The sequence below is a fragment of the Mobula hypostoma genome, chromosome 18 (genome assembly GCF_963921235.1).
Source record: "Mobula hypostoma chromosome 18, sMobHyp1.1, whole genome shotgun sequence".
Lineage (NCBI taxonomy): Eukaryota > Metazoa > Chordata > Chondrichthyes > Myliobatiformes > Myliobatidae > Mobula > Mobula hypostoma.
The window spans coordinates 58,837,858-58,860,796 of record NC_086114.1 but is presented as its reverse complement, the minus strand read 5'-3'; the positions used below and the strand labels follow the sequence as shown (position 1 = coordinate 58,860,796).

Below are 22,939 nucleotides of genomic sequence, written 5' to 3'. Positions count from 1 at the left end.
ACAGAGAATAATATGTTGGACCCGGAGGCTGGTGGGGTGGTAGGTGAGGACCAGGGGAACCCTATTCCTAGTGGGGTGGTGGGAGGATGGAGTGAGAGCAGATGTACGTGAAATGGGGGAGATGCGTTTAAGAGCAGAGTTGATAGTGGAGGAAGGGAAGCCCCTTTCTTTAAAAAATGAAGACATCTCCCTCGTCCTAGAATGAAAAGCCTCATCCTGAGAGCAGATGCGGCGGAGACGGAGGAATTGCGAGAAGGGGATGGCGTTTTTGCAAGAGACAGGGTGAGAAGAGGAATAGTCCAGATAGCTGTGAGAGTCAGTAGGCTTATAGTAGACATCAGTGGATAAGCTGTCTCCAGAGACAGAGACAGAAAGATCTAGAAAGGGGAGGGAGGTGTCGGAAATGGACCAGGTAAACTTGAGGGCAGGGTGAAAGTTGGAGGCAAAGTTAATAAAGTCAACGAGTTCTGCATGCGTGCAGGAAGCAGCGCCAATGCAGTCGTCGATGTAGTGAAGGAAAAGTGGGGGACAGATACCAGAATAGGCACGGAACATAGATTGTTCCACAAACCCAACAAAAAGGCAGGCATAGCTAGGACCCATACGGGTGCCCATAGCTACACCTTTAGTTTGGAGGAAATGGGAGGAGCAAAAGGAGAAATTATTAAGAGTAAGGACTAATTCTGCTAGACGGAGCAGAGTGGTGGTAGAGGGGAACTGATTAGGTCTGGAATCCAAAAAGAAGCGTAGAGCTTTGAGACCTTCCTGATGGGGGATGGAATCCCCTTCTCGCAATTCCTCCGTCTCCGCCGCATCTGCTCTCAGGATGAGGCTTTTCATTCTAGGACGAGGGAGATGTCTTCATTTTTTAAAGAAAGGGGCTTCCCTTCCTCCACTATCAACTCTGCTCTTAAACGCATCTCCCCCATTTCACGTACATCTGCTCTCACTCCATCCTCCCACCACCCCACTAGGAATAGGGTTCCCCTGGTCCTCACCTACCACCCCACCAGCCTCCGGGTCCAACATATTATTCTCCGTAACTTCCGCCACCTCCAACGGGATCCCACCACTAAGCATATCTTTCCCTCCCCCCCTCTCTCTGCATTCCGCAGGGATCGCTCCCTACACAACTCCCTTGTCCATTCGTCCCCCCCATCCCTCCCCACTGATCTCCCTCCTGGCACTTATCCGTGTAAGCGGAACAAGTGCTACACATGCCCTTACACTTCCTCCCTTACCACCATTCAGGGCCCCAAACAGTCCTTCCAGGTGAGGCATCACTTCACCTGTGAGTCGACTGGGGTGATATACTGCGTCCGGTGCTCCCGATGTGGCCTTTTATATATTGGTGAGACCCGACGCAGACTGGGAGACCGCTTCGCTGAACATCTACGCTCTGTCCGCCAGAGAAAGCAGGATCTCCCAGTGGCCACACATTTTAATTCCACATCCCATTCCCATTCTGACATGTCTATCCACGGCCTCCTCTACTGTAAAGATGAAGCCACACTCAGGTTGGAGGAACAACACCTTATATTCCGTATGGGTAGCCTCCAACCTGATGGCATGAACATTGACTTCTCTAACTTCCGCTAGGCCCCACCTCCCCCTCGTACCCCATCTGTTACTCTTTTTTATGCACACATTCTTTCTCTCACTCTCCTTTTTCTCCCTCTGTCCCTCTGAATATACCTCTTGCCCATCCTCTGGGTCACCCCCCCCCAGCTTTCTTCCCGGACCTCCTGTCCCATGATCCTCTCGTATCCCCTTCTGCCTATCACCTGTCCAGCTCTCGGCTCCATCCCTCCCCCTCCTGTCTTCTCCTATCATTTTGCATCTCCCCCTCCCCCTCCAGCTTTCAAATCCCTTACTCACTCTTCCTTCAGTTAGTCCTGACGAAGGGTCTCGGCCTGAAACGTCGACTGCGCCTCTTCCTATAGATGCTGCTTGGCCTGCTGCGTTCACCAGCAACTTTGATGTGTGTTGCTTGAATTTCCAGCATCTGCAGAATTCCTGTTGTTTGCGAGAAAAAGGCATGCCCTGGGTGCTGGGGGTCCTTAATAATGGATGCTGCCTTTCTGAGACACCACTCCTTGAAGATGTCCTGGGTACTTCATAGGGTAGTATCGAAGATGGAGCTGACTAGATTTACAACCCACTGTAGTTTCTTTCAGTCCTGTACAGGAGCGCCACCCATCCCCCCCATACCAGACAGTGATGCAGCCTGTCAGAATGCTCTCCATGGTACAACTATAGAAGTTTTTGAGTGTATTTGTTGTTATACCAAATCTCTTCAAACTCCAAATGAAGTATAGCCGCTGTCTTGCCTTCTTTATAACTGCATCGATATGTTGGGACCAGGTTAGGTCCTCAGAGATCTTGACACCCAGGAACTTGAAACTGCTCACTCTCTCCACTTCTGATCCCTCTATGAGGATTGGTGTGTGTTCTTTCGTCTTACCCTTCCTGAAGTCCACAATCAGCTCTTTCGTCTTACTGACGTTGAGTGCCAGGTTGTTGCTGCGACACCACTCCACTAGTTGGCATATCTCACTCCTGTACACCTTTTCGTCTCCATCTGAGATTCTACCAACAATGGTTGTATCATCAGCAAATTTATAGATGGTGTTTGAGCTATGCCTAGCCACACAGTCATGGGTATAGAGAGAGTAGAGCAGTGGGCTAAGCACACACCCCTGAGGTGCACCAGTGTTGATCGTCAGTAAGGAGGAGATATTATCACCAATCCACACAGGCTATGGTCTTCTGGTTATGAAGTTGAGAATCCAATTGCAGAGGGAGCTACAGAGGCCCAGGTTCTGTAACTTCTCAATCAGGATTGTGGGAATGCTGAGCTATAGTTGATGAACAGCATCCTGACATAGGTGTTTGTATTGTCCAGGGGGTCTAAGGCCGTGTGAAGAGCCATTGAGATTGCATCTGCTGTTGATCTATTGCGGTGAAAGGCAAATTGCAGTGGGTCCAGGTCCTTGCTGAGTCAGGAGTTCAGTCTAGTCATGACCAACCTCTCAAAGCATTTCATCACTATGGATGTGAGTGCTACCAGTGATAGTCATTAAGGCAGCTCATATTATTCTTCTTAGGCAGTGGTATAATTGTTACCTTTTTGAACTTCCGCCCATAGCAGTGAGAGGTTGAAAATGTCCTTGAATACTCCCGCCAGTTGGTTGGCACAAGTTTTCAGAGCCCTATCAGGTACTCCACCGGGACTTCCGCCTTGCAAAGTTTCACAATGCTTGGTGAAGATTTCACCCCATCTCAGCCTCATTTGTAACACTAGATTCTCCCACAGGAGGAAACCTCTCCTCCACCCCTTAAGATTTTAAACTTCAATCCAGTCGCCACTCTTTGGAGGCCATCGCCCACTCCAAGCATCGATCCAGTGAACGCTCTCTGGGTGACTTCTAATGCCCTTACCACCATCTTCAAATGTGTAGACCAATACTGCGTAAAGTGCAGACGGAGCAAAACTCTATACGAACTTGCTAAAAATACGCAAAAGAAAGTGAAAGTGGATGAAATGGTCAGCAGATCAGGTGGTATCAGTAGAGAAAACAGAGTTCACGATTCAGGTTATTAACCCGAAATGATTTCCTTCTAACTGATGTTAGCTGACCAGAGTTCTCAGCACATTTATTATTATTGTGTTATTTATCGTTTACACCACCAGCTGTGTCTGGATCACAAACAGCTTCCGTTTCTCCAGGCAACCACTAAATTCATTTGGTCCATTGTTTGGAAAATGCACAAAAATCACTCGATAAGATAAGGGTATTGCAATTCACAGTGTTGATGAAGTTGTTTATAGCCATTCCCAGCCTAGTTACAATGGTAGACAATCAGGAGGTCGTGCACTCAATGGCTGACAATGAGTGGATGTCATATTTTTCTCGGCACAAGCAATGAAAAAGGCAGCCTGCATTCTTAACGGACAGTGGTGTCTTATTACTCCGGGGAGGTTACCTGTAAACAGGTTTCTTGCTTAAGAATGATAATCCTTTGAATTTAATAATATTTATGGGAATTCATTCATGCGAGCAAGGTGTACACGAATCGGCCATTTGTAACACAAGCAGAACCTGTACAGGAGACCATTCAGCCCATCCTATCTGGACTATAGACAGAAGTGCTCCCTGTAGCCCCTGAATTTTTGTCCGAGTCCCGCAGGGTTTCATCACACTCCACTCCACTCCTCACTGAAACTGACTCTGAAATTGTTCTCCACAACTTTCGTTTCGTCACCTGCGGAGTACCATCATGAAAGAAAAGAGACCTTTGCTTCTGGATCACGACACCAGTGTGCATTGCCCAGCCCCACACAATGGAGTCGATCCTCTGCAAACAGCAATCAAAGCTTGCTGGTCCGGCCACGGCACCAACCAGTGGGCAGTCCCCAGCCCTGGCCAAGGATTTCAGCCCACAACACTGTGGGTGACACACTGGCACAGCTGGTAAAGTCTCTGGCTCACAGGTACAGAAACCTGGGTGCAGGGGGTTGGTTTACGGAGGCATCCCTCGGACGGGAGGGTAGGGAGGAGTGTGACCTGAGCAGTCCCGGTGAATGAGTGGCACAGCTGGCAGAGCCTCGGTCTCACAGCTCCAGAGACCTGGGCTTAGCTCCGATGGCGGGTGCTGTGTGGGGACCAGACCTCCTCCCTACGAGTTTCCTCTGAGTACCATGTTTCCCACACTAATTCCCCCTCCCACCAAGTGTCCAAGTGCTTCTCAAAGACACTATTGTACCTCCCTCAGCCACTTCCTCTGGCAGCTAGTTCCATCCAGTCACCACCCTCGGCAAGAAACAGTTGCCCTTCAGGTCACTTTTAAATCATACCCCTCTCACCCTAGATCTATGCCAACTAGTTTTTGTTCTCCCCTACCCTGGGGAAAGACCAACGATTCACCTTATCTAAGCTTCTCATAATTTTAAACACTCCTGTCAGGTCGCCCCCTCATTCCAAGGAAAAAAGCCCTGGTCTGAGCAACCTCTCCCTACAACTCCAGCCCTCTCGTCCTGGCAACATCTCCATAGATCTTCTTTGCATCCTTTCCAGTTTAACCACAGCCTTCCTGTAGCAGGGTGACAAAACCTCTTCACAGTAATCAAAGTGTGGCCTCACCAACTGCAGCATAATATCCCATCTCCTATACTCTGTGCTCTGCCTGATGGCCAGTGTGATCAATACCTTTCAGGCACCCTTTCTAACTGCGATGTCACTTCAGTGAGCTGTGCACTTATACTGCTGGTTCCTCTGTTCCATTATATTCCCCAATGCCCTACCAATATATTCCCCAATGCCCTACCAATATATTCCCCAATGCCCTACCAATATATTCCCCAATGCCCTACCATATATTCCCCAATGCCCTACCAATATATTCCCCAATGCCCTACCAATATATTCCCCAATGCCCTACCATATATTCCCCAATGCTCTACCAATATATTCCCCAACGCTCTACCAATATATTCCCCAATGCCCTACCATATATTCCCCAATGCCCTACCAATATATTCCCCAATGCTCTACCAATATATTCCCCAACGCTCTACCAATATATTCCCCAATGCCCTACCAATATATTCCCCAATGCCCTACCATATATTCCCCAATGCCCTACCAATATATTCCCCAACGCTCTACCAATATATTCCCCAATGCCCTACCATATATTCCCCAATGCCCTACCAATATATTCCCCAATGCCCTACCATATATTCCCCAATGCCGTACCAATATATTCCCCAATGCCCTACAATATATTCCCCAACGCTCTACCAATATATTCCCCAATGCCCTACCATATATTCCCCAATGCCCTACCATATATTCCCCAATGCCCTACCAATATATTCCCCAATGCCCTACCAATATATTCCCCAATGCCCTACCAATATATTCCCCGATGCCCTACCATTTTTTCCCCAATGCCCTACCAATATATTTCCCAATGCCCTACCAATATATTCCCCAATGCTCTACCAATATATTCTCCGATGCCCTACCAATATATTCCCCGATGCCCTACCATTTTTTCCCCAATACCCTACCAATATATTCCCCAATGCCCTACCAATATATTCCCCAATACCCCACCAATATATTCCCCAATATCCCATCAGCATATTCCCCAATACCCTACCAATATATTCCCCAATGCCTTACCAATATATTGCAAGTTCCAGGCTGATTAGACTTTACAAAATGCATCATCTTATAATTATCTGTACTGAAACCCATTTCCTTAACTAATCAAGATTCCCCCCGAATCTACAGTAACCTTTATATACTATCAACAAAACTTCCTAATTTTGTACCACCTGCAAACTTGCTGATCAAGCCTTGTGCATGCTTTTCCATCAATAACAAATACTGAGGGTCCCATCAGATTACCAGTCCTGTGGCATATTACTAGTCACCAGCCCCCATTCTGAGAAATGGCCTTCAACCTCCACCCTCTGCTTCCCACCTCTGAACCTTCTCCGAAACCAACTAGCTAGCTCTCCCTGATACCCCAACTTCCAGACCAGATTTAATTGAAATGTTTCATTGTGCTTAAATACGCTCCTTTTTAAAAATATTTACTTTTTGAAAATAGATCCAAAGTTATTTGCACATTTGTCAGGATCACTGCCATGCAAGCTGTCATTGGAGTGACATGGGGTGGGGGGGGGGGTCTATCTGTCTCTGACTCTGGGGGTGGGGCCACACCAGCTGTGAGAGAAGTCTGCTGTTTGTGCTGTATGTCAGCGTGCCAATGTGAATCTACTGTTTGTGCTGTATGCCAGCATGCCAATGTGAGTCTGCTGTTTGTGCTGTATGTCAGCCTGCCAATGTGAATCTACTGTTTGTGCTGTATGCCAGCGTGCCAATGTGAGTCTGCTGTTTGTGCTGTATGTCAGCGTGCCAATGTGAGTCTGCTGTTTGTGCTGTATGTCAGCCTGCCAATGTGAATCTACTGTTTGTGCTGTATGCCAGCGTGCCAATGTGAGTCTACTGTTTGTGCTGTATGTCAGCCTGCCAATGTGAATCTACTGTTTGTGCTGTATGCCAGCGTGCCAATGTGAGTCTGCTGTTTGTGCTGTATGTCAGCGTGCCAATGTGAGTCTACTGTTTGTGCTGTATGCCAGCGTGCCAATGTGAGTCTACTGTTTGTGCTGTATGTCAGCCTGCCAATGTGAATCTACTGTTTGTGCTGTATGTCAGCCTGCCAATGTGAATCTACTGTTTGTGCTGTATGCCAGCATGCCAGTGAGTCTACTGTTTGTGCTGTATGTCAGCCTGCCAATGTGAATCTACTGTTTGTGCTGTATGCCAGCGTGCCAATGTGAGTCTGCTGTTTGTGCTGTATGCCAGCATGCCAGTGAGTCTACTGTTTGCGCTGTATGCCAGCGTGCCAGTGAGTCTACTGTTTGTGCTGTATGCCAGCGTGCCAGTGAGTCTACTGTTTGTGCTGTATGTCAGCCTGCCAATGTGAATCTACTGTTTGTGCTATATGCCAGTGTGCCAAAGTGCTGGGAACTCGGCTTCAATGAAAGAATGGGTCAGACGAGCACAGGGCACAGACAAACAAACTCAGGGCAGTCACGTCCAGACCCCAGCACTGCCAGTCTAGAGTGTCAAGACCAACACTGCCTCGTGTATTACACCAGGAGCCACCAGAGGGACGGAGTGGATGAAAGCTTGATAATAAGAAGCATTACTGAAGATACATCCCATAAGTTCCTGCCACCTTAATTCTCTGCCACATTCCCACTCTGGGGCCTTCAGGAACTGTTATAACAAGGGCTAGCATAAAGAACTTCATCCTTCCAGTGAACACAGTGCCACCTTTCAGATTCAATACCGAATTCTCCAAATTCAGCCACCTTACCTTCCCTCCCTGTATTAGACCCAGCCATTTCTGCCGTAAAATTGTCTCCTATATCGGCTCATTTTATCTGTCTCCACAAGTAAAGTGCACCCCACTGGTCAAGTATACAGTCCTGACGAAGGGTCTCAGCCTGAAACGTCAACCGTACTCTTTTCAATAGATGCTGCCCGGCCTGCCAAGTTCCTCCAGCATTTTGTGTGTGTGCGCTTGGATCTCCAGCATCCGCAGATTTTCTTTTGCAGGTCATACAGTTCTGCCTTATGCAAATCGTATCCCTTGTCTTTGTTCTCTCCCCCCACCCACAAAATGGTTGGACGATCTCTACAACTTATCGTCATGGCAGCCCTGGCCTCATGCAATCAAAGACTTCTCTTACCTGAAGTTATCTGCAATTTAAAATTAAACGTTTAGTTCGAGCTGCTTATCATCTGTTCTTTACTCCTACCTGAAATTCTGCAGATCTGCCTGAGGCAGCTACACTCTACATTTGAATCCAACAATCTTTAGGAGTAATGACTCAAACTGCCACTGCAGTGGGTTAAGAAATGACACTGCCCTTATCTACGGCCTTTCTTAAAGTTCCCAGTAATTCAAGCAGTCAAGGTAACTGGGCTTCCTGTGTTGTCTAGAAGATGTTTCACCACTCATCTGAGAGGCTTCTTCAATTCTGATCTATGGTGGGTAGTTTTCCAGCTGATAAACTGCGTTGTTTAAATGTCTAGCAATCACATGAGGGTCATTAAGAGTCATAGAGGTAATGAAAAGGTCATTAGACATCTTTGCATGAACGGAGATGTGAAATGTTGTGGAGACTCCGAGGTAGAAATGTTAGGACTGCATTGTACTTAGCTGATAGGTGGTGTCGTACCCACCCCCTCTGTTCAGGGATGGGTTTTCCAGTTTGACAAAGATGGCCTCTTTGGTTATCAGTTTTTAAATTGATTGCAGTGAAAACCCCCCTCAATCTGGAAGGGCCATCTGGGTTGGGTTCAGAGAGGGAAAAAGGACTTGGGGGCTGGCTCGAGGAGTGGTAGTTGGTGGCATTGGCTGTGAATGGTGTGGGATCTTGGGAAATAGTGCAGGTTCACGTGGGGGGGTGGATCTGGAAAAGGAACCGCCAATGGAGGGTTCGGGTGAAGGCAGGAGGAGGCTGGAAGGAAGTTGAATCCAGATCTGGAAAATTGAAAAAGAAACATAATATTGGAATGATTTCAAGTGATGGAGAGGAGGGGATGGATATTTTGGAAAAAAAGAAAGGAGACCAAGGTATTTTTAAAAATTTGAACCGGAACAGCTGCCCTCCGTCAATCCCATTAAATTAACTACAGAACTAAAAACGGCCATGGGGTATATAGATTGTGCTTGTACTTTAAGAGGAGGGAAGGTGTTAACTGTGTGTAAGGATAAAAAGCAGTGTGAGAAGGCATTACGTTTGAAGACTTCATATGGCAAAAAGATAATGTCTATGTTGCCTAATGATGTTGAGGTGTTAGGGGTGTTATAACAGGTGTTCCGGTGGAGGTTTCAATAGAAGATATTAAATCTCATCTGTTGGGAGGCAAGGTTAAGGAGGTACAAAGGTTGCAAGTAGTCAGAAATGGGGAAAAGGTGGATAGTTTATATATTGATATGTTTTGATGAAGTGAAGCTCCCTGATAAAGTTAGTTTGAGGTATATTAGTTATTGTGTTCGAGTTTACACTCCATCCCTGCTTAGATGTTACAAATGTCAGAGGTTTGGGCATGTTGCAGCAGTATGTCATGGGAAACTAAGATGTAGTAAGTGTGGTGGGGAACAATATGAAGATTGTGAAGGTGTAAAGTTTAATTGTTCTAATTGCGGAGGAGAACATGGTGCAGCTTATAGAGGATGTGAATGCTTAAGAAGGCAGCTGAAGTTCAAAAGGTTAAAGTACAACTAGGTGTGTCTTAAGCAGAGGTTGTGCAGAAAATTAAACCAAACATTGATGAAGGATTATCAGTCAGAGAACAGACTGTGAAATCAGAGGCTATATGTTAGCATCATACTTTTCTTAGTAAAGATACTTTACTAGTTGATAAAATGCAGTTTGAGATGTTCATAGCGGATGTGCTGAATTGCTCAGATGCTCAGACATCTAGTCATACTGAGGCAATTAAAAATACTGTGAAAGCTGCTGAAAAGTATCTGGGTATAACAGGTGTTATGTAGGAAGCTGTGAACGAAGCTCTAATGGGTGAAGTTTCTATATTTCAGTCTCCTTGTGAAGGTACATAATGGGCATAAGAATATTGAAGTGGAATGCGAGAAGCCTGATTCCCAAAGACTTTAAGAAGTTTGTTTCTGATTTATCAAATCCACCTGATATTATATGTATTCAGGAAACCTGGTTGTTACCACATTTAAGTTTTTCTTTGCAGGATTATGCTGTAATTAGGCGTGATAGATTAGTTGGTAGAGGGGTGGTGTTACAAATTTTATAAGGAAAGGGATGGGACATAGAGTTGTGGATGTGAATGAAATATGTGAGGCACTCGTAGCAGAAGTATTTGATTCAATAGGTAGGGGTATTAAAATGGTAAATTTTTATGACCATCGTGGAAAGCTCTCGATTGATTTGCTGGAAAGTATATGTAGTTCTAGCTCACTAAGGGTTGTATGGTGTGGGGATTTTAATGCACATAGTTCACTGTGGGGTTGTTCGCAATATGATGGTAATGGTTTAATTGTAGAATTTTTAGATGTTTCACATCTTGATGGGAAGGGTATGAAATTTAATGTTTATAATAGTTCTGAAACTGCTATAGATTAACTTTAGTTTCAAACCTTCTGGCTGGAGTGAGTGGGATGTCATGGGAGATGAAACGCTGGGAAGTGATCATTTTCCTATATTTATAAGCTTGAGTTTGCATTTATATAGGGGACAGGGGGCCACTTTTAGAAGGTGGAATTTTAGTAAAACATATTGGGAGAGGTTTAAGGTTTTATGTGATGAATGTCTATCAGGGCTGAATGTTGAGGGTGATGCGGAATCTGCAATGAAAGGTTATGTCACATTATTCATCAAACTGTGGTGGAAGTGATTCCTATTAAAAAGGGCATTATAATAGAAGAGAGGCTGTACCATGGAGGACTGAGGAGTGTGCAGAGGCAATTAAGGAGAGAAATAAGGTCTTCAGGAAAGTTAAGAAGCATCACTCTCCGAGTGACCTTATTGGGTATAAAAGGACACAGGCCATGGTGAGGAAAGTAGTGAAGGCTGCGAAAAAGGTTTACTGGAGGTCATATTGTGATAGTATTGGAAGGGGTATTAAACTTGAAGATGTTTGGGGAATGATTAAAAACTGGGGGGGGGGGATTCATAGGGCTAATAACATTGCAGTATTGACGGAAGAAGGCAATACAATTGTTACTGAAACAGAAGGTTGAGTTACTGGTTCGGTCATTTGCTGCAATTCATAATCAAGATAACTTAAGTGAAGAGACTAAACAATGTAGGGATGAGTTTCTAGGTGAATACCCTGATGTGTTGGAAGCTAGCTAGACCATTGATAGTATTAGTGACATAGAGTTTTCTTTGTCTGAATTTATGAAAGCTATTAACAGTACAGGTCAGATGGCTCCAGGAAAGGATGATATGTATTATTGTATTTTTAAACATATGGCTGACAACTCCCTTAAGATAATGTTAAAATGTTTAAATCATAAGGGTTTAGATGGGGCAGAGTTTATTAAGTGTGTCCAGGATGGATTCCTGTCACAGTATGTGGACAGGCCCACAAGGGGGAATGCCATACTAGATCTAGTACTAGGTAATGAACCGGGTCAGGTCACAGACCTCTCAGTGGGTGAGCATCTGGGGATCAGTGACCACCGCTCCCTGGCCTTTAGCGTTATCATGGAAAAGGATAGAATCAGAGAGGACAGGAAAATTTTTAACTGGGGAAAGGCAAATTATGAGGCTATAAGGCTAGAACTTGCGGGTGTGAATTGGGATGATGTTTTTGCAGGGAAATGTACTATGGACATGTGGTCAATGTTTAGAGATCTCTTGCGGGATGTAAGGGATAAATTTGTCCCGGTGAGGAAGATAAAGAATGGTAGGGTGAAGGAACCATGGGTGACAAGTGAGGTGGAAAATCTAGTCAGGTGGAAGAAGGCAGCATACATGAGGTTTAGGAAGCAAGGATCAGATGGGTCTATTGAGGAATATAGGGAAGCAAGAAAGGAGCTCAAGAAGGGGCTGAGAAGAGCAAGAAGGGGGCATGAGAAGGCCTTGGCGAGCAGGGTAAAGGAAAACCCCAAGGCATTCTTCTATTATGTGAAGAAAAAAAGGATGACAGGAGTGAAGGTAGGACCGATTAGAGATAAAGGTGGGAAGATGTGCCTGGAGGCTGTGGAAGTGAGCGAGGTCCTCAATGAATACTTCTCTTCGGTATTCACCAATGAGAGGGAACTTGATGATGGTGAGGACAATATGAGTGAGGTTGATGTTTTGGAGCATATTGATATTAAGGAAGAGGAGGTGTTGGAGTTGTTAAAATACATTAAGACAGATAAGTCCCGGGGACCTGACGGAATATTCCCCAGGCTGCTCCACGAGGCGAGAGAAGAGATTGCTGAGCCTCTGGCTAGGATCTTTATGTCCTCGTTGTCCACAGGAATGGTACCGGAGGATGGGAGGGAGGCAAATGTTGTCCCCTTGTTCAAAAAAGGTAGTAGGGATAATCTGGGTAATTATAGACCAGTGAGCCTTACGTCTGTGGTGGGAAAGCTGTTGGAAAAGATTCTTAGAGATAGGATCTATAGACATTTAGAGAATCATGGTCTGATCAGGGACAGTCAGCATTGCTTTGTGAAGGGAAGATCGTGTCTAACAAGCCTGATAGAGTTCTTTGAGGAGGTAACCAGGCATATAGGTGAGGGTCGTGCGGTGGATGTGATCTATATGGATTTTAGTAAGGCATTTGACAAGGTTCCACACGGTAGGCTTATTCAGAAAGTTAGAAGGCATGGGATCCAGGGAAGTTTGGCCAGGTGGATTCAGAATCGGCTTGCCTGCAGAAGGCAGAGGGTCGTGGTGGAGGGAGTACGTTCAGATTGGAGGATTGTGACTAGTGGTGTCCCACTAGGATCTGTTCTGGGACCTCTATTTTTCGTGATTTTTATTAACGACCTGGATGTTGGGGTAGAAGGGTGGGTTGGCAAGTTTGCAGACAACACAAAGGTTGGTGGTGTTGTAGATAGTGTAGAGGATTGTCAAAGATTGCAGAGAGACATCGATACCTCGAAGTGGGCTGAGAAGTAGCAGATGGAGTTCAACCCGGAGAAGTGTGAGGTGGTACACGTTGGAAGGACAAACTCCAAGGCAGAGTACAAAGTAAATGGCAGGATACTTGGTAGTGTGGAGGAGCAGAGGGATCTCGGGGTACATGTCCACAGATCCCTGAAAGTTGCCTCACGGGTGGATAGGGTAGTTAAGAAAGCTTATGGGGTGTTAGCTTTCATAAGTTGAGGGATAGAGTTTAAGAGTCGCAATGTAATGATGCAGCTCTATAAAACTCTGGTTAGGCCACACTTGGAGTACTGTGTCCAGTTCTGGTCACCTCAGTATAGGAAGGATGTGGAAGCATTGGAAAGGGTACAGAGGAGATTTACCAGGATGCTGCCTGGTTTAGAAAGCATGCATTATGATCAGAGATTAAGGGAGCTAGGGCTTTACTCTTTGGAGAGAAGGAGGATGAGAGGAGACATGATAGAGGTGTACAAGATAATGAGAGGAATAGATAGAATGGATAGCCAGCGCCTCTTCCCCAGGGCACCACTGCTCAATACAAGAGGACATGGCTTTAAGGTAAGGGGTGGGAAGTTCAAGGGGGATATTAAAGGAAGGTTTTTTACTCAGAGAGTGGTTGGTGCGTGGAATGCACTGCCTGAGTCAGTGGTGGAGGCAGATACACTAGTGAAGTTTAAGAGACTACTAGACAGGTATATGGAGGAATTTAAGGGCTTATATGGGAGGCAGGGTTCGAGGGTCGGCACATTGTGGGCCGAAGGGCCTGTACTGTGCTGTACTATTCTATGTTCTATATTTGGAGTTTAGGCCATCTTCCCACCTCATGGAAAATGGCAGTAGTAGTGCCTATTCTAAAACCTGGGAAACCCGTCAGATCCTTCTAGTTATAGACCAATATCATTAACACACCATGTGTGTAAACTTACGGAACATATGGTAATAGAGTGCAAACAACAGGAATTCTGCAGATGCTGGAAATTCAAGCAACACACATCAAAGTTGCTGGTGAACGCAGCAGGCCAGGCAGCATCTCTAGGAAGAGGTGCAGTCGACGTTTCAGGCCGAGACCCTTCGTCAGGACTAACTGAAGGAAGAGTGAGTAAGAGATTTGAAAGTTGGAGGGGGAGGGGGAGATCCAAAATGATAGGAGAAGACAGGAGGGGGAGGGATGGAGCCAAGAGCTGGACAGGTGATTGGCAAAAGGGATAGGAGAGGATCATGGGACAGGAGGTCCCGGAAGAAAGACAAGGGGGGGGGGGAACCCAGAGGATGGGCAAGGGGTATATTCAGAGGGACAGAGGGAGAAAAAGGAGAGTGAGAGAAAGAATGTGTGTATAAAAGTAAGTAACAGATGGGGTACGAGGGGGAGGTGGGGCATTAGCAGAAGTTAGAGAAGTCGATGTTCATGCCATCAGGTTGGAGGCTACCCAGACGGAATATAAGGTGTTGTTCCTCCAACCTGAGTGTGGCCTCATCTTTACAGCAGAGGAGGCTGTGGATAGACATGTCAGAATGGGAATGGGATGTGGAATTAAAATGTGTGGCCACTGGGATCCTGCTTTCTCTGGCGGACAGAGCATAGGTGTTCAGCAAAGCGGTCTCCCAGTCTGCGTCTGGTCTCGCCAATACATAAAAGGCCACATCGGGAGCACCGGACGCAGTATATCCCTTGTCCATTCGTCCCCCCCATCCCTCCCCACTGATCTCCCTCCTGGCACTTATCCATGTAAGCGGCACAAGTGTTACACATGCCCTTACACTTCCTCCCTTACCACTATTCAGGGTCCCAAACAGTCCTTCCAGGTGAGGCGACACTTCACCTGTGAGTCGGCTGGGGTGATATACTGCGTCCGGTGCTCCCAATGTGGCCTTTTATATATTACAAAGAGGATCAAGAGACCTGCACTCAATTTGAAATTATGTAGTCAAACTCTTTAAGTGTCAGTGGTAAGATTTCTTGGCATGTGGCTGGACAATAAGTGGACATGGAAGCACCATATCAGTAAGATAATTGACAAATGTAAAGGGACATTAAATATCCTTGGGTGTCTACGTGGATATTCTTGGGTGCTACATGAAAATCTCTGTTGACTTTATGTATTTGTTTAATTAGATCAGTACTTGATTATGGCTGTGTGGCTTATGGATCAGCTTCATCTTCAAACTTAAAATGTTTGGATGTGATACAAGCCCAGGCTTTAAAACTGTGTTGTGGTGCAGTAAGGTCATCTCCTATTTCAGCTTCACTGTTTGAAGTGGGACAATTACCCTTACAGTTGCAGAGGATGAAGTTGTTGTTAACTTGAGAGGGCAGAGGAATGATCACCCCGTTAAAAGTGTTTTGGAAGACTGTTGGGAACATCACAAGAAGAGTGTTTTTAGTTTTGTGTGGCTGGGTTCTCATCACGCTAGGAATATGGGTTGGCTGGATTATGTAATTGGTCCCACTGTAGCTTACCTTACCATGGTTTTTTTCAACAGCTTTAGTTGATTTTAGGTTTCATGATTTAATGAAATCCAAGGATTCTGATATGTCTGTTGGTTCACTAGTACGTTAAAGAGAATTATTGTGAAAAGTTAACCATTTTTACAGATGGATCAAAAGATAATTTAGTGGGAAATGTTGGTGTGGCTATTTTTGTGCCTGAATTACAGATAACAATAAAGAAACGTCTTACTAACTATTTATCAGCGTATACTGCAGAACTGGTTGCCATCATTTTGTGGGCTTACAGTGGGTGGAGGAAATCTGTCCTTGCAAAGTTAGAATTTGTTCATATTCTCTTTCGGTTTTGACTAGTCTTAAAACAGGTTGTTCTCGCAGTAGGGCTGACTTACTGCTGGAAGTTCTTCAAATTATTTAATATTCAAAGTATTAGTCAACATGTCCTCTTCTTATGAATCCCTGCACATAGAGGTGTTAAGGGGATTGAGTGGGTTGATTGGCCAAAAAAATCTGTTAAAAGTTCATCTGTGACAGAGACCTTCCACTTAGCAAAGCAGAAGCTAAGTCGTTGGTGGGGGTAAGAATTGGGGGTTTATAGCAAGGCCTGTGGGATAATGAGCATAGGAGAGACACCTTTCCAGAATACATAAAATCGTTGGATTGATGGGAGAAGGGGACAAGACAAGAAAGGAAGGAATTATTGACTCAACTTAGAATTGGGCATCCTATGCTTAATCATTCCTGATATCTTCTTGGAAAACATCTCTCTGGGGTGTGTATGTGTTGTCATCATTATGAAACAGTTGAACACATTTTACTATGTGAAGCACACGAGGCTGAAAGAAAGCAAATGCAGGCTGCACTACCAGCTTTAGGGGCTGAGAGTTTACATTTAAAAACTTTATTATGTTATAGAAACATAGAAAATAGGTGCAGGAGTAGGCCATTCGGCCCTTCGAGCCTGCACCGCCATTTATTATGATCATGGCTGATCCTCCAACTCAGAACCCCGCCCCAGCCTTCCCTCCATACCCCCTGACCCCCGTAGCCACAAGGGCCATATCTAACTCCCTCTTAAATATAGCCAATGAACTGGCCTCAACTGTTTCCTGTGGCAGAGAATTCCACAGATTCACCACTCTCTGTGTGAAGAAGTTTTTCCTAATGTCGGTCCTAAAAGGCTTCCCCTCTATCCTCAAACTGTGGCCCCTCGTTCTGGACTTCCCCAACATCGGGAACAATCTTCCTGCATCTAGCCTGTCCAATCCCTTTAGGATCTTATACGTTTCAATCAGATCCCCCCTCAATCTTCAAAATGCCAACGAGTACAAGCCCAGTTCATCTAGTCTTTCTTCATATGAAAGTCCTGCCATCCCAGGAATCAATCTGGTGAACCTTCTTTGTACTCCCTCTAAGGCAAGGATGTCTTTTCTCAGATTAGGGGACCAAAACTGCACACAATACTCCAGGTGTGGTCTCACCAAGGCCTTGTACAACTGCAGTAGTACCTCCCTGCTCCTGTACTCGAATCCTCTCGCTATAAATGCCAGCATACCATTCGCCTTTTTCACCACCTGCTGTACCTGCATGCCCACTTTCAATGACTGGTGTATAATGACACCCAGGTCTCGTTGCACCTCCCCTTTTCCTAATCGGCCACCATTCAGATAATAATCTGTTTTCCTATTTTTGCCACCAAAGTGGATAACTTCACATTTATCCACATTAAATTGCATCTGCCATGAATTTGCCCACTCACCCAACCTATCCAAGTCACCCTGCATCCTCTTAGCATCCTCCTCACAGCTAACACTGCCACCCAGCTTCGTGTCATCCACAAACTTAGAGACGTTGCATTTAATTCCCTCATCCAAGTCATTAATATATATTGTAAGCAACTGGGGTCCCAGCACTGAGCCTTGCGGTACCCCACTCGTCACCGCCTGCCATTCTGAAAAGGTCCCGTTTATGGGACTTTAATTCACAATATTGTCTTTCATTATTTAAAATCTCAGAAGGGTTTTCAACAAACACCAAATCCGTGTTTTCAAACCTTCAAAGACACTCAGACAGAAACTTTTTCTGGGGCAATTTAGTTTTCAGTTGATAAAGAACTAGTCGCAGTTTTGTTTCCCAACTCGGGGAGAGGGGGGAGAGGGTATTTATCCCCTCTTTCAAAATCACCTGTTCTCCCTATCCAAAATGTGCACATTGTTATCAAAGTAGTGTCTCTTGTTCTTTAGGTGTAGATATACAGCCAAGTCTTGACCTGAGATGTTAGCCCTCCCATGTTGAACAGTCCATTTATGAAGTGGTTGTATTGTCTTGCTGATACACAGATCTGTGTTGATCTCATTGCATTGGTTACCATGTACAATGTTGCTCTGTTTGTGTTTGGATGTTGGATCCTTGGGTGGAGGAGTTTCTGTCTGAGAGTGTTTGAAGGTCTCAAAAACACAGGGATTCTGTTTGTTGAAAATCCTTCTGAGTTTCTCTGAAACTCCAGCTACATATGGGATGACTGTTTTTCTGTCTGCTTTGCTCCTCATCTCTGTCGGTTCGGTTGATGTCCCTGCAGGTTTTTGTTGCTGTCTTGATGAAGGCCCATTCAGGGTAGCTGCAAGCTTTCAACATTTCTTTCAAATTCTTGTGCCCCTTGTCTTAAGCTGTAATGTTTGTGGGCACATTGTTGGTGCAGTGATGACCCCCAGCATGTGTTCTAACAGGTGATAAGAGTCAAACCATAGATACTGATCTGCGTGGGTTGGTTTCCTGTAAACTTCAATAACAAGATGTCTTTGATAAGAACTGCACAGTCTAAAAAGGCCAATCTATTGTTCTTCACACCTCATGTAAATTTGATGTTGTTATCCACCCAGTTGATGGATTCTGTGAAGGCTTGCACCTCATGGGTTTTGATCTTGACCCAGTTGTCATCCATACACCTGAACCAATGACTGGGTGATGTTCCATGGAAGGTGTTCAAGGCTGTCCTTTCTACTTCTTCCATGAACAAGTTGGCTACAATAGGAGGCACCAGTGAGCCCATGGCACAGTCATGTTTCTGCCTGTAGAAGACCTGTTTGTATTTGAAATAGGTAGTGTTGAGACAAAGGTTGAGTAGAGTACATACCTGATTGGAGTCAAGTGTGGTTCTACTGCCCAAGGTACTACCCTGACATTGTCATTTTCTTACTGTCTTGATAATTTCTGAAGTGGGCACAGATGTGAACAAAGATGTAACATCATTTGACACCATGGTCTTGTCCGTATTCAGCTTCAGGTGCTGAACTTTCTCAACAAAGTTGGAATCTTGGATGTGGTGTGCAGTGTTGCCAGCCAAAGGAGTGCGAATGTGGTAAGATGTTTCGCAATGTTGTAAGTAACTGAAATATCACAACGGTCTGAGAGGGACTCTCTGCTTGTAGATCTTGGGGAGTCCGTACAAGGATGGGATGGCTTCTCCTAGATAGAGGTGGTGATATAGGTCCTGATCAATGATGTTGTTTTTCTCTAAATGTTGCAAACAGTCCATGATCTTCTTGTAGCTGCTGGTAGGATCCCCATTAAGTACTACATTAAGAAGCCTGTATACTTTGTCATGGTGATCTGTGTTGAGAACAACAGTACACCTACCTTTGTCGTAAGATGGTGATATTGCAGTCCTTTTTGAGCAGTATCAGTGCCCTCCTCTCATCAGCTGAGGTTGGATGGAGGTGCTTTGGCCAAGGCAGCAGAGACTTTCACCCCAAGTTGTTCTGCTTCTACTGCGGATAGATGATACAGTGGCTGGGATGGGGTCCACCACTGGGGTGACAGCAAAGTTTAACCCTTTTGCAAGGACTTCAGTCTCTGGTTCTCCATCAGGCAGGTTCATTATCCACTTATCCTTGTCATCATTTGTTGCCCCACCATCTTCCTTCTGCCTCTGGGTTAATTCTTCTATCTTCCTGTTATTGCTGGTTCTAGTTGCTAAAATGATTAACTCGTTCCTTTGTCCTTCCTTACCTCTCTGGTACGTTGAGCTGGTTGAGCATGTTCAACAAAACCAGCCATGGTGGCCGGTGGTTGTGCAGCAAGACCCTGTTGTATTTGGTTCTTTCTCTCTATTAAGACATCAGTAGTGAAATGGATCTGTTTTGCCAAGAGGAAGAGTGGCAAAACCTCTTCTGGACAACACAGCAAGTCCACTTGCCTTGACTTACTACTGCCTGATATACAATGACCTGGATGACTGAGAACCTTCATAGACATATTCCCAGTAGTTCTGGCCTAGTTCCTTAGTTTCTCAAGGCCAGGGTGGTGGACTGCCACTAACTAACACCAAGTCACTTAACTGAACTTCATCGCTTATGAGAAGTTTGGATAGGTACATGGATAGTAGGGGTGTGGAGGGCTATCATCCCAGTGCAGGTAGATGGGAGTAGGCAGTGTTGGCATGGACTAGATGGGCCGAAGGGCCTGTTCTGTGCTGTACTTCTATAGGACTCTAACTCTGGTAAATTGACTTCATCCTAGTCACATCAGAGAGCCGCCACGTGTACAGGTGAGCCAGTCTGATGGTTATCACTGCTCCAGATCTGCCCATCCCACTTCCAGTGCAGCAGGTGGTGCTGCTGGCTGGCAGCTCCGGCAACCCCAGTTCGATTCCGACCTCCGGCACTGGCTGAGTGGGTTTCTCCGGGTGCCCCGGATTCCCAGGATCCACCGGAAAGTTAATTACGTACTGAACGTGGTAAAATAGTCAAACAAGAGTACAGGTGGATACAAGAGAGAAAAAGCAGGAAGGGTACCAGAAATTAGGGGAGGGGAATAAAATGTTGAGTGGTTCTAATATCTTAAAAACTTGTTTTCTTACGTGACTATGTTAGACAGACATCTACAACACTTTACAGGCCCTTCGGCCCACAATGTTGTGCTGACCACGTAACCTGCTCTAGAAACTGCCTAGAGTTACACTACGCATGGCTCTCTATTTTCTAAGCTCTACGTACCTATTCAACTGTCTCCTAAAAGCCCGATTGCATCCGCCGCCGGCAGTGCATTCCAAGCACACACCACTCTCTATGTGAAAAACTCGCCCCTGACATCCCCTCCGTACCTGCTTCCAAGCACCTTAAAACTATGTCTCCTCGTGTTAGCCAGTTCAGCCCCGGGGAAAAAGCCTCTGACTATCCACATGGTCAATGCCTCTCATCATCTTATACGCGTCTGTCAGATCACCTCTCATCCACCGTCGCTCCAAGAAGTTTTCCTTTCTCGTTATTTTGAATGGGTGTGTATGTTCCTGCATATCGGCCCTGGAGGAACAACGTCTCGTTTGGCTGAATCCATGTATGGTTTGAACGGCAATTAAACTTGATTTGATGTAATTGACCAGATAGGTCTACGGTGCAATAATAAATTAACCCCACAACTACCACAGTCAGGTTCAGGTGAAGACAGCGGTCTTGCACACACAACGGGAGCAAGGCGTGACGGATTATAGCTAATCATCGAATGACTTTTGGGTTAATTGTCTAGCTCACAGTCAATTACACACTCATTGACATTTGCAGATTATGAAATTCATGCTCCTACTAACTAGACAGCAATTCTTCCACACCGAAACTACGCCTGTGATTATCGGAAGGCAGGAAGCTCCAGCAAATTACCCCACGTGCAGCACACTTTGTCAACGCGGTTTAAATTGGAGCAACACACATCAAAGTTGCTGGTGAACGCAGCAGGCCAGGCAGCATCTCTAGGAAGAGGTACAGTCGACGTTTCAGGTCGAGACCCTTCGTCCGGATTAACCCCGGGTTTAAATTGGAGCTTGGCCGGCCGGCGTGCGTGCACCGCGGGTTTGGCCAACCGAGTGATGGGGGAAAAAGGCGGGCTGGTTCCACTCCCCCCACTCGCTGGAGAAGAGAGGAACTGTGCCCCGCTCTCGGAGCCTTTGTAAAATAATAACCTTAGCAACGCGAAATGAAGTTTGGGAAAAGCCGGAAACATTCGGGAGGTCAGGTCGCTTTGTGGCGGGAGAAGGCTGCCGACGCGTTGCTGGGGCTGACGAAAAGGCAAAACCTGTTCTCCCTACAATGGTCACGGAACGAGGAAAGAACTAACGAACCGACTCCACCTCTCCCCGACGGCCCAGCCAGTGTCCGTGTTTACTGTTCCGGCTGGGTCCCGGAGGGTTGTGAAGGAGATAAGAGGACGAATGTCCCCAGGGCTGCCAGACGCCACCCCCAGGTTTTCCCGGCACCCGCTGGCCTGTCCGGGCTGCGACCCTGGCTCTAGGGCAACCTCCAGCGAGGAAACAAGTTTAAAAACACTTACCGCTGTAGCTCCACGTGGTATCTGCAATAGAATAAATAAATGCCAGGTCAGACCATGAAGTCTGGTACTGCCCCGGGCTAGGAACGCGCTGCTTCCTTTCCCCCTTCATTCTTTCCTTTTCCTCCCTCCTTCCATCTCTTCCGCCCTCCCTCATTCTCCTACCACCCCTCCCTCTCTTCCTCCTCCCGTTTCCCTCAATATCCCTCCTTCTCTCACCTTTCCTCGCTCTCCATCTCTATCCACCCCCTCTCCCCCTCACATTTTCTATTTCGCCCTCATTCTTCCCCTTATTTCCATCTCTCCCCTTCCCCTCCCTCTTTCTCCTCTGCCCCCTTCCCGTCCCCTCTCCTGTCCCTCATGTCCCCTCGTACTGTCCCTCCCCGTCCCCTCTCCTGTCCCTCATGTCCCCTCGTACCATCTCTCCCCGTCCCCTTCCTCCCCCAGTCCCCCCACCCCCCAGCCAGTGACGTCCAGCCGCGGACACTTCCCCGGTTTCCACATCGCCAAAGACCCACCTGCGCCCGCCCACCGGGAGCTGATCCCGAGAAGGAGGAAAAGGAAAGCCCCCCGCCTCATTGCCGTGGCCACCACTGCTCGCTGTCGGGATTCGCAGAGTTTCGGTGCAAGTACTGAAGCGAGTGACCCGCCCTCGGCTCCGCTCCGCCCCGCCCCGTCTCGGACGGGAGGGAACCTGCGCCCCGACTTAAACTGGTCCCTCTGAACATTTATCGTCTCCTCACTTTTTCCTTCCCTCCCTCACTCAGCCCTCTCCACTATTGTTCGCTCCGCTCCACCCCTCCTCTTTCTCTCCACCCCCCTCCCCTACCACAAGGTGATCAGGGAGTACGAGCGACCACAGGGGCGATGTTCCAGCGCCCAGCGGCTGTCAGAGTTTTCCGAAACCGATTCTCCGGGCCGAGACCGGGTTCTGGAGTCGGCTCGAGGAATACTGGAAGGGCAGTTATTAAACAAAGTGTTCTGTTGGTCTACAGTCCGGG

The 22,939-nt window shown here is 46.4% G+C and overlaps 1 protein-coding gene across 2 annotated transcripts in view; it reads right to left on the bottom strand.

Moving 5' to 3' along the window:
* ca12 (carbonic anhydrase XII) overlaps positions 1-22,643 on the bottom strand; it is a 65,321-nt gene extending 42,678 nt beyond the window's left edge. For both annotated transcript variants that reach the window (XM_063070254.1, XM_063070253.1), the window contains exons 1-2: positions 22,457-22,643; positions 21,942-21,962 (exon numbers count right to left, since the gene is read on the bottom strand). In XM_063070254.1, coding sequence (XP_062926324.1) covers positions 21,942-21,962; positions 22,457-22,517 — 82 coding nt within the window. In that variant the 5' untranslated portion in view covers positions 22,518-22,643. The remainder of the gene's footprint in view (positions 1-21,941; positions 21,963-22,456) is intronic.
* Positions 22,644-22,939: the final 296 nt, after the last annotated feature.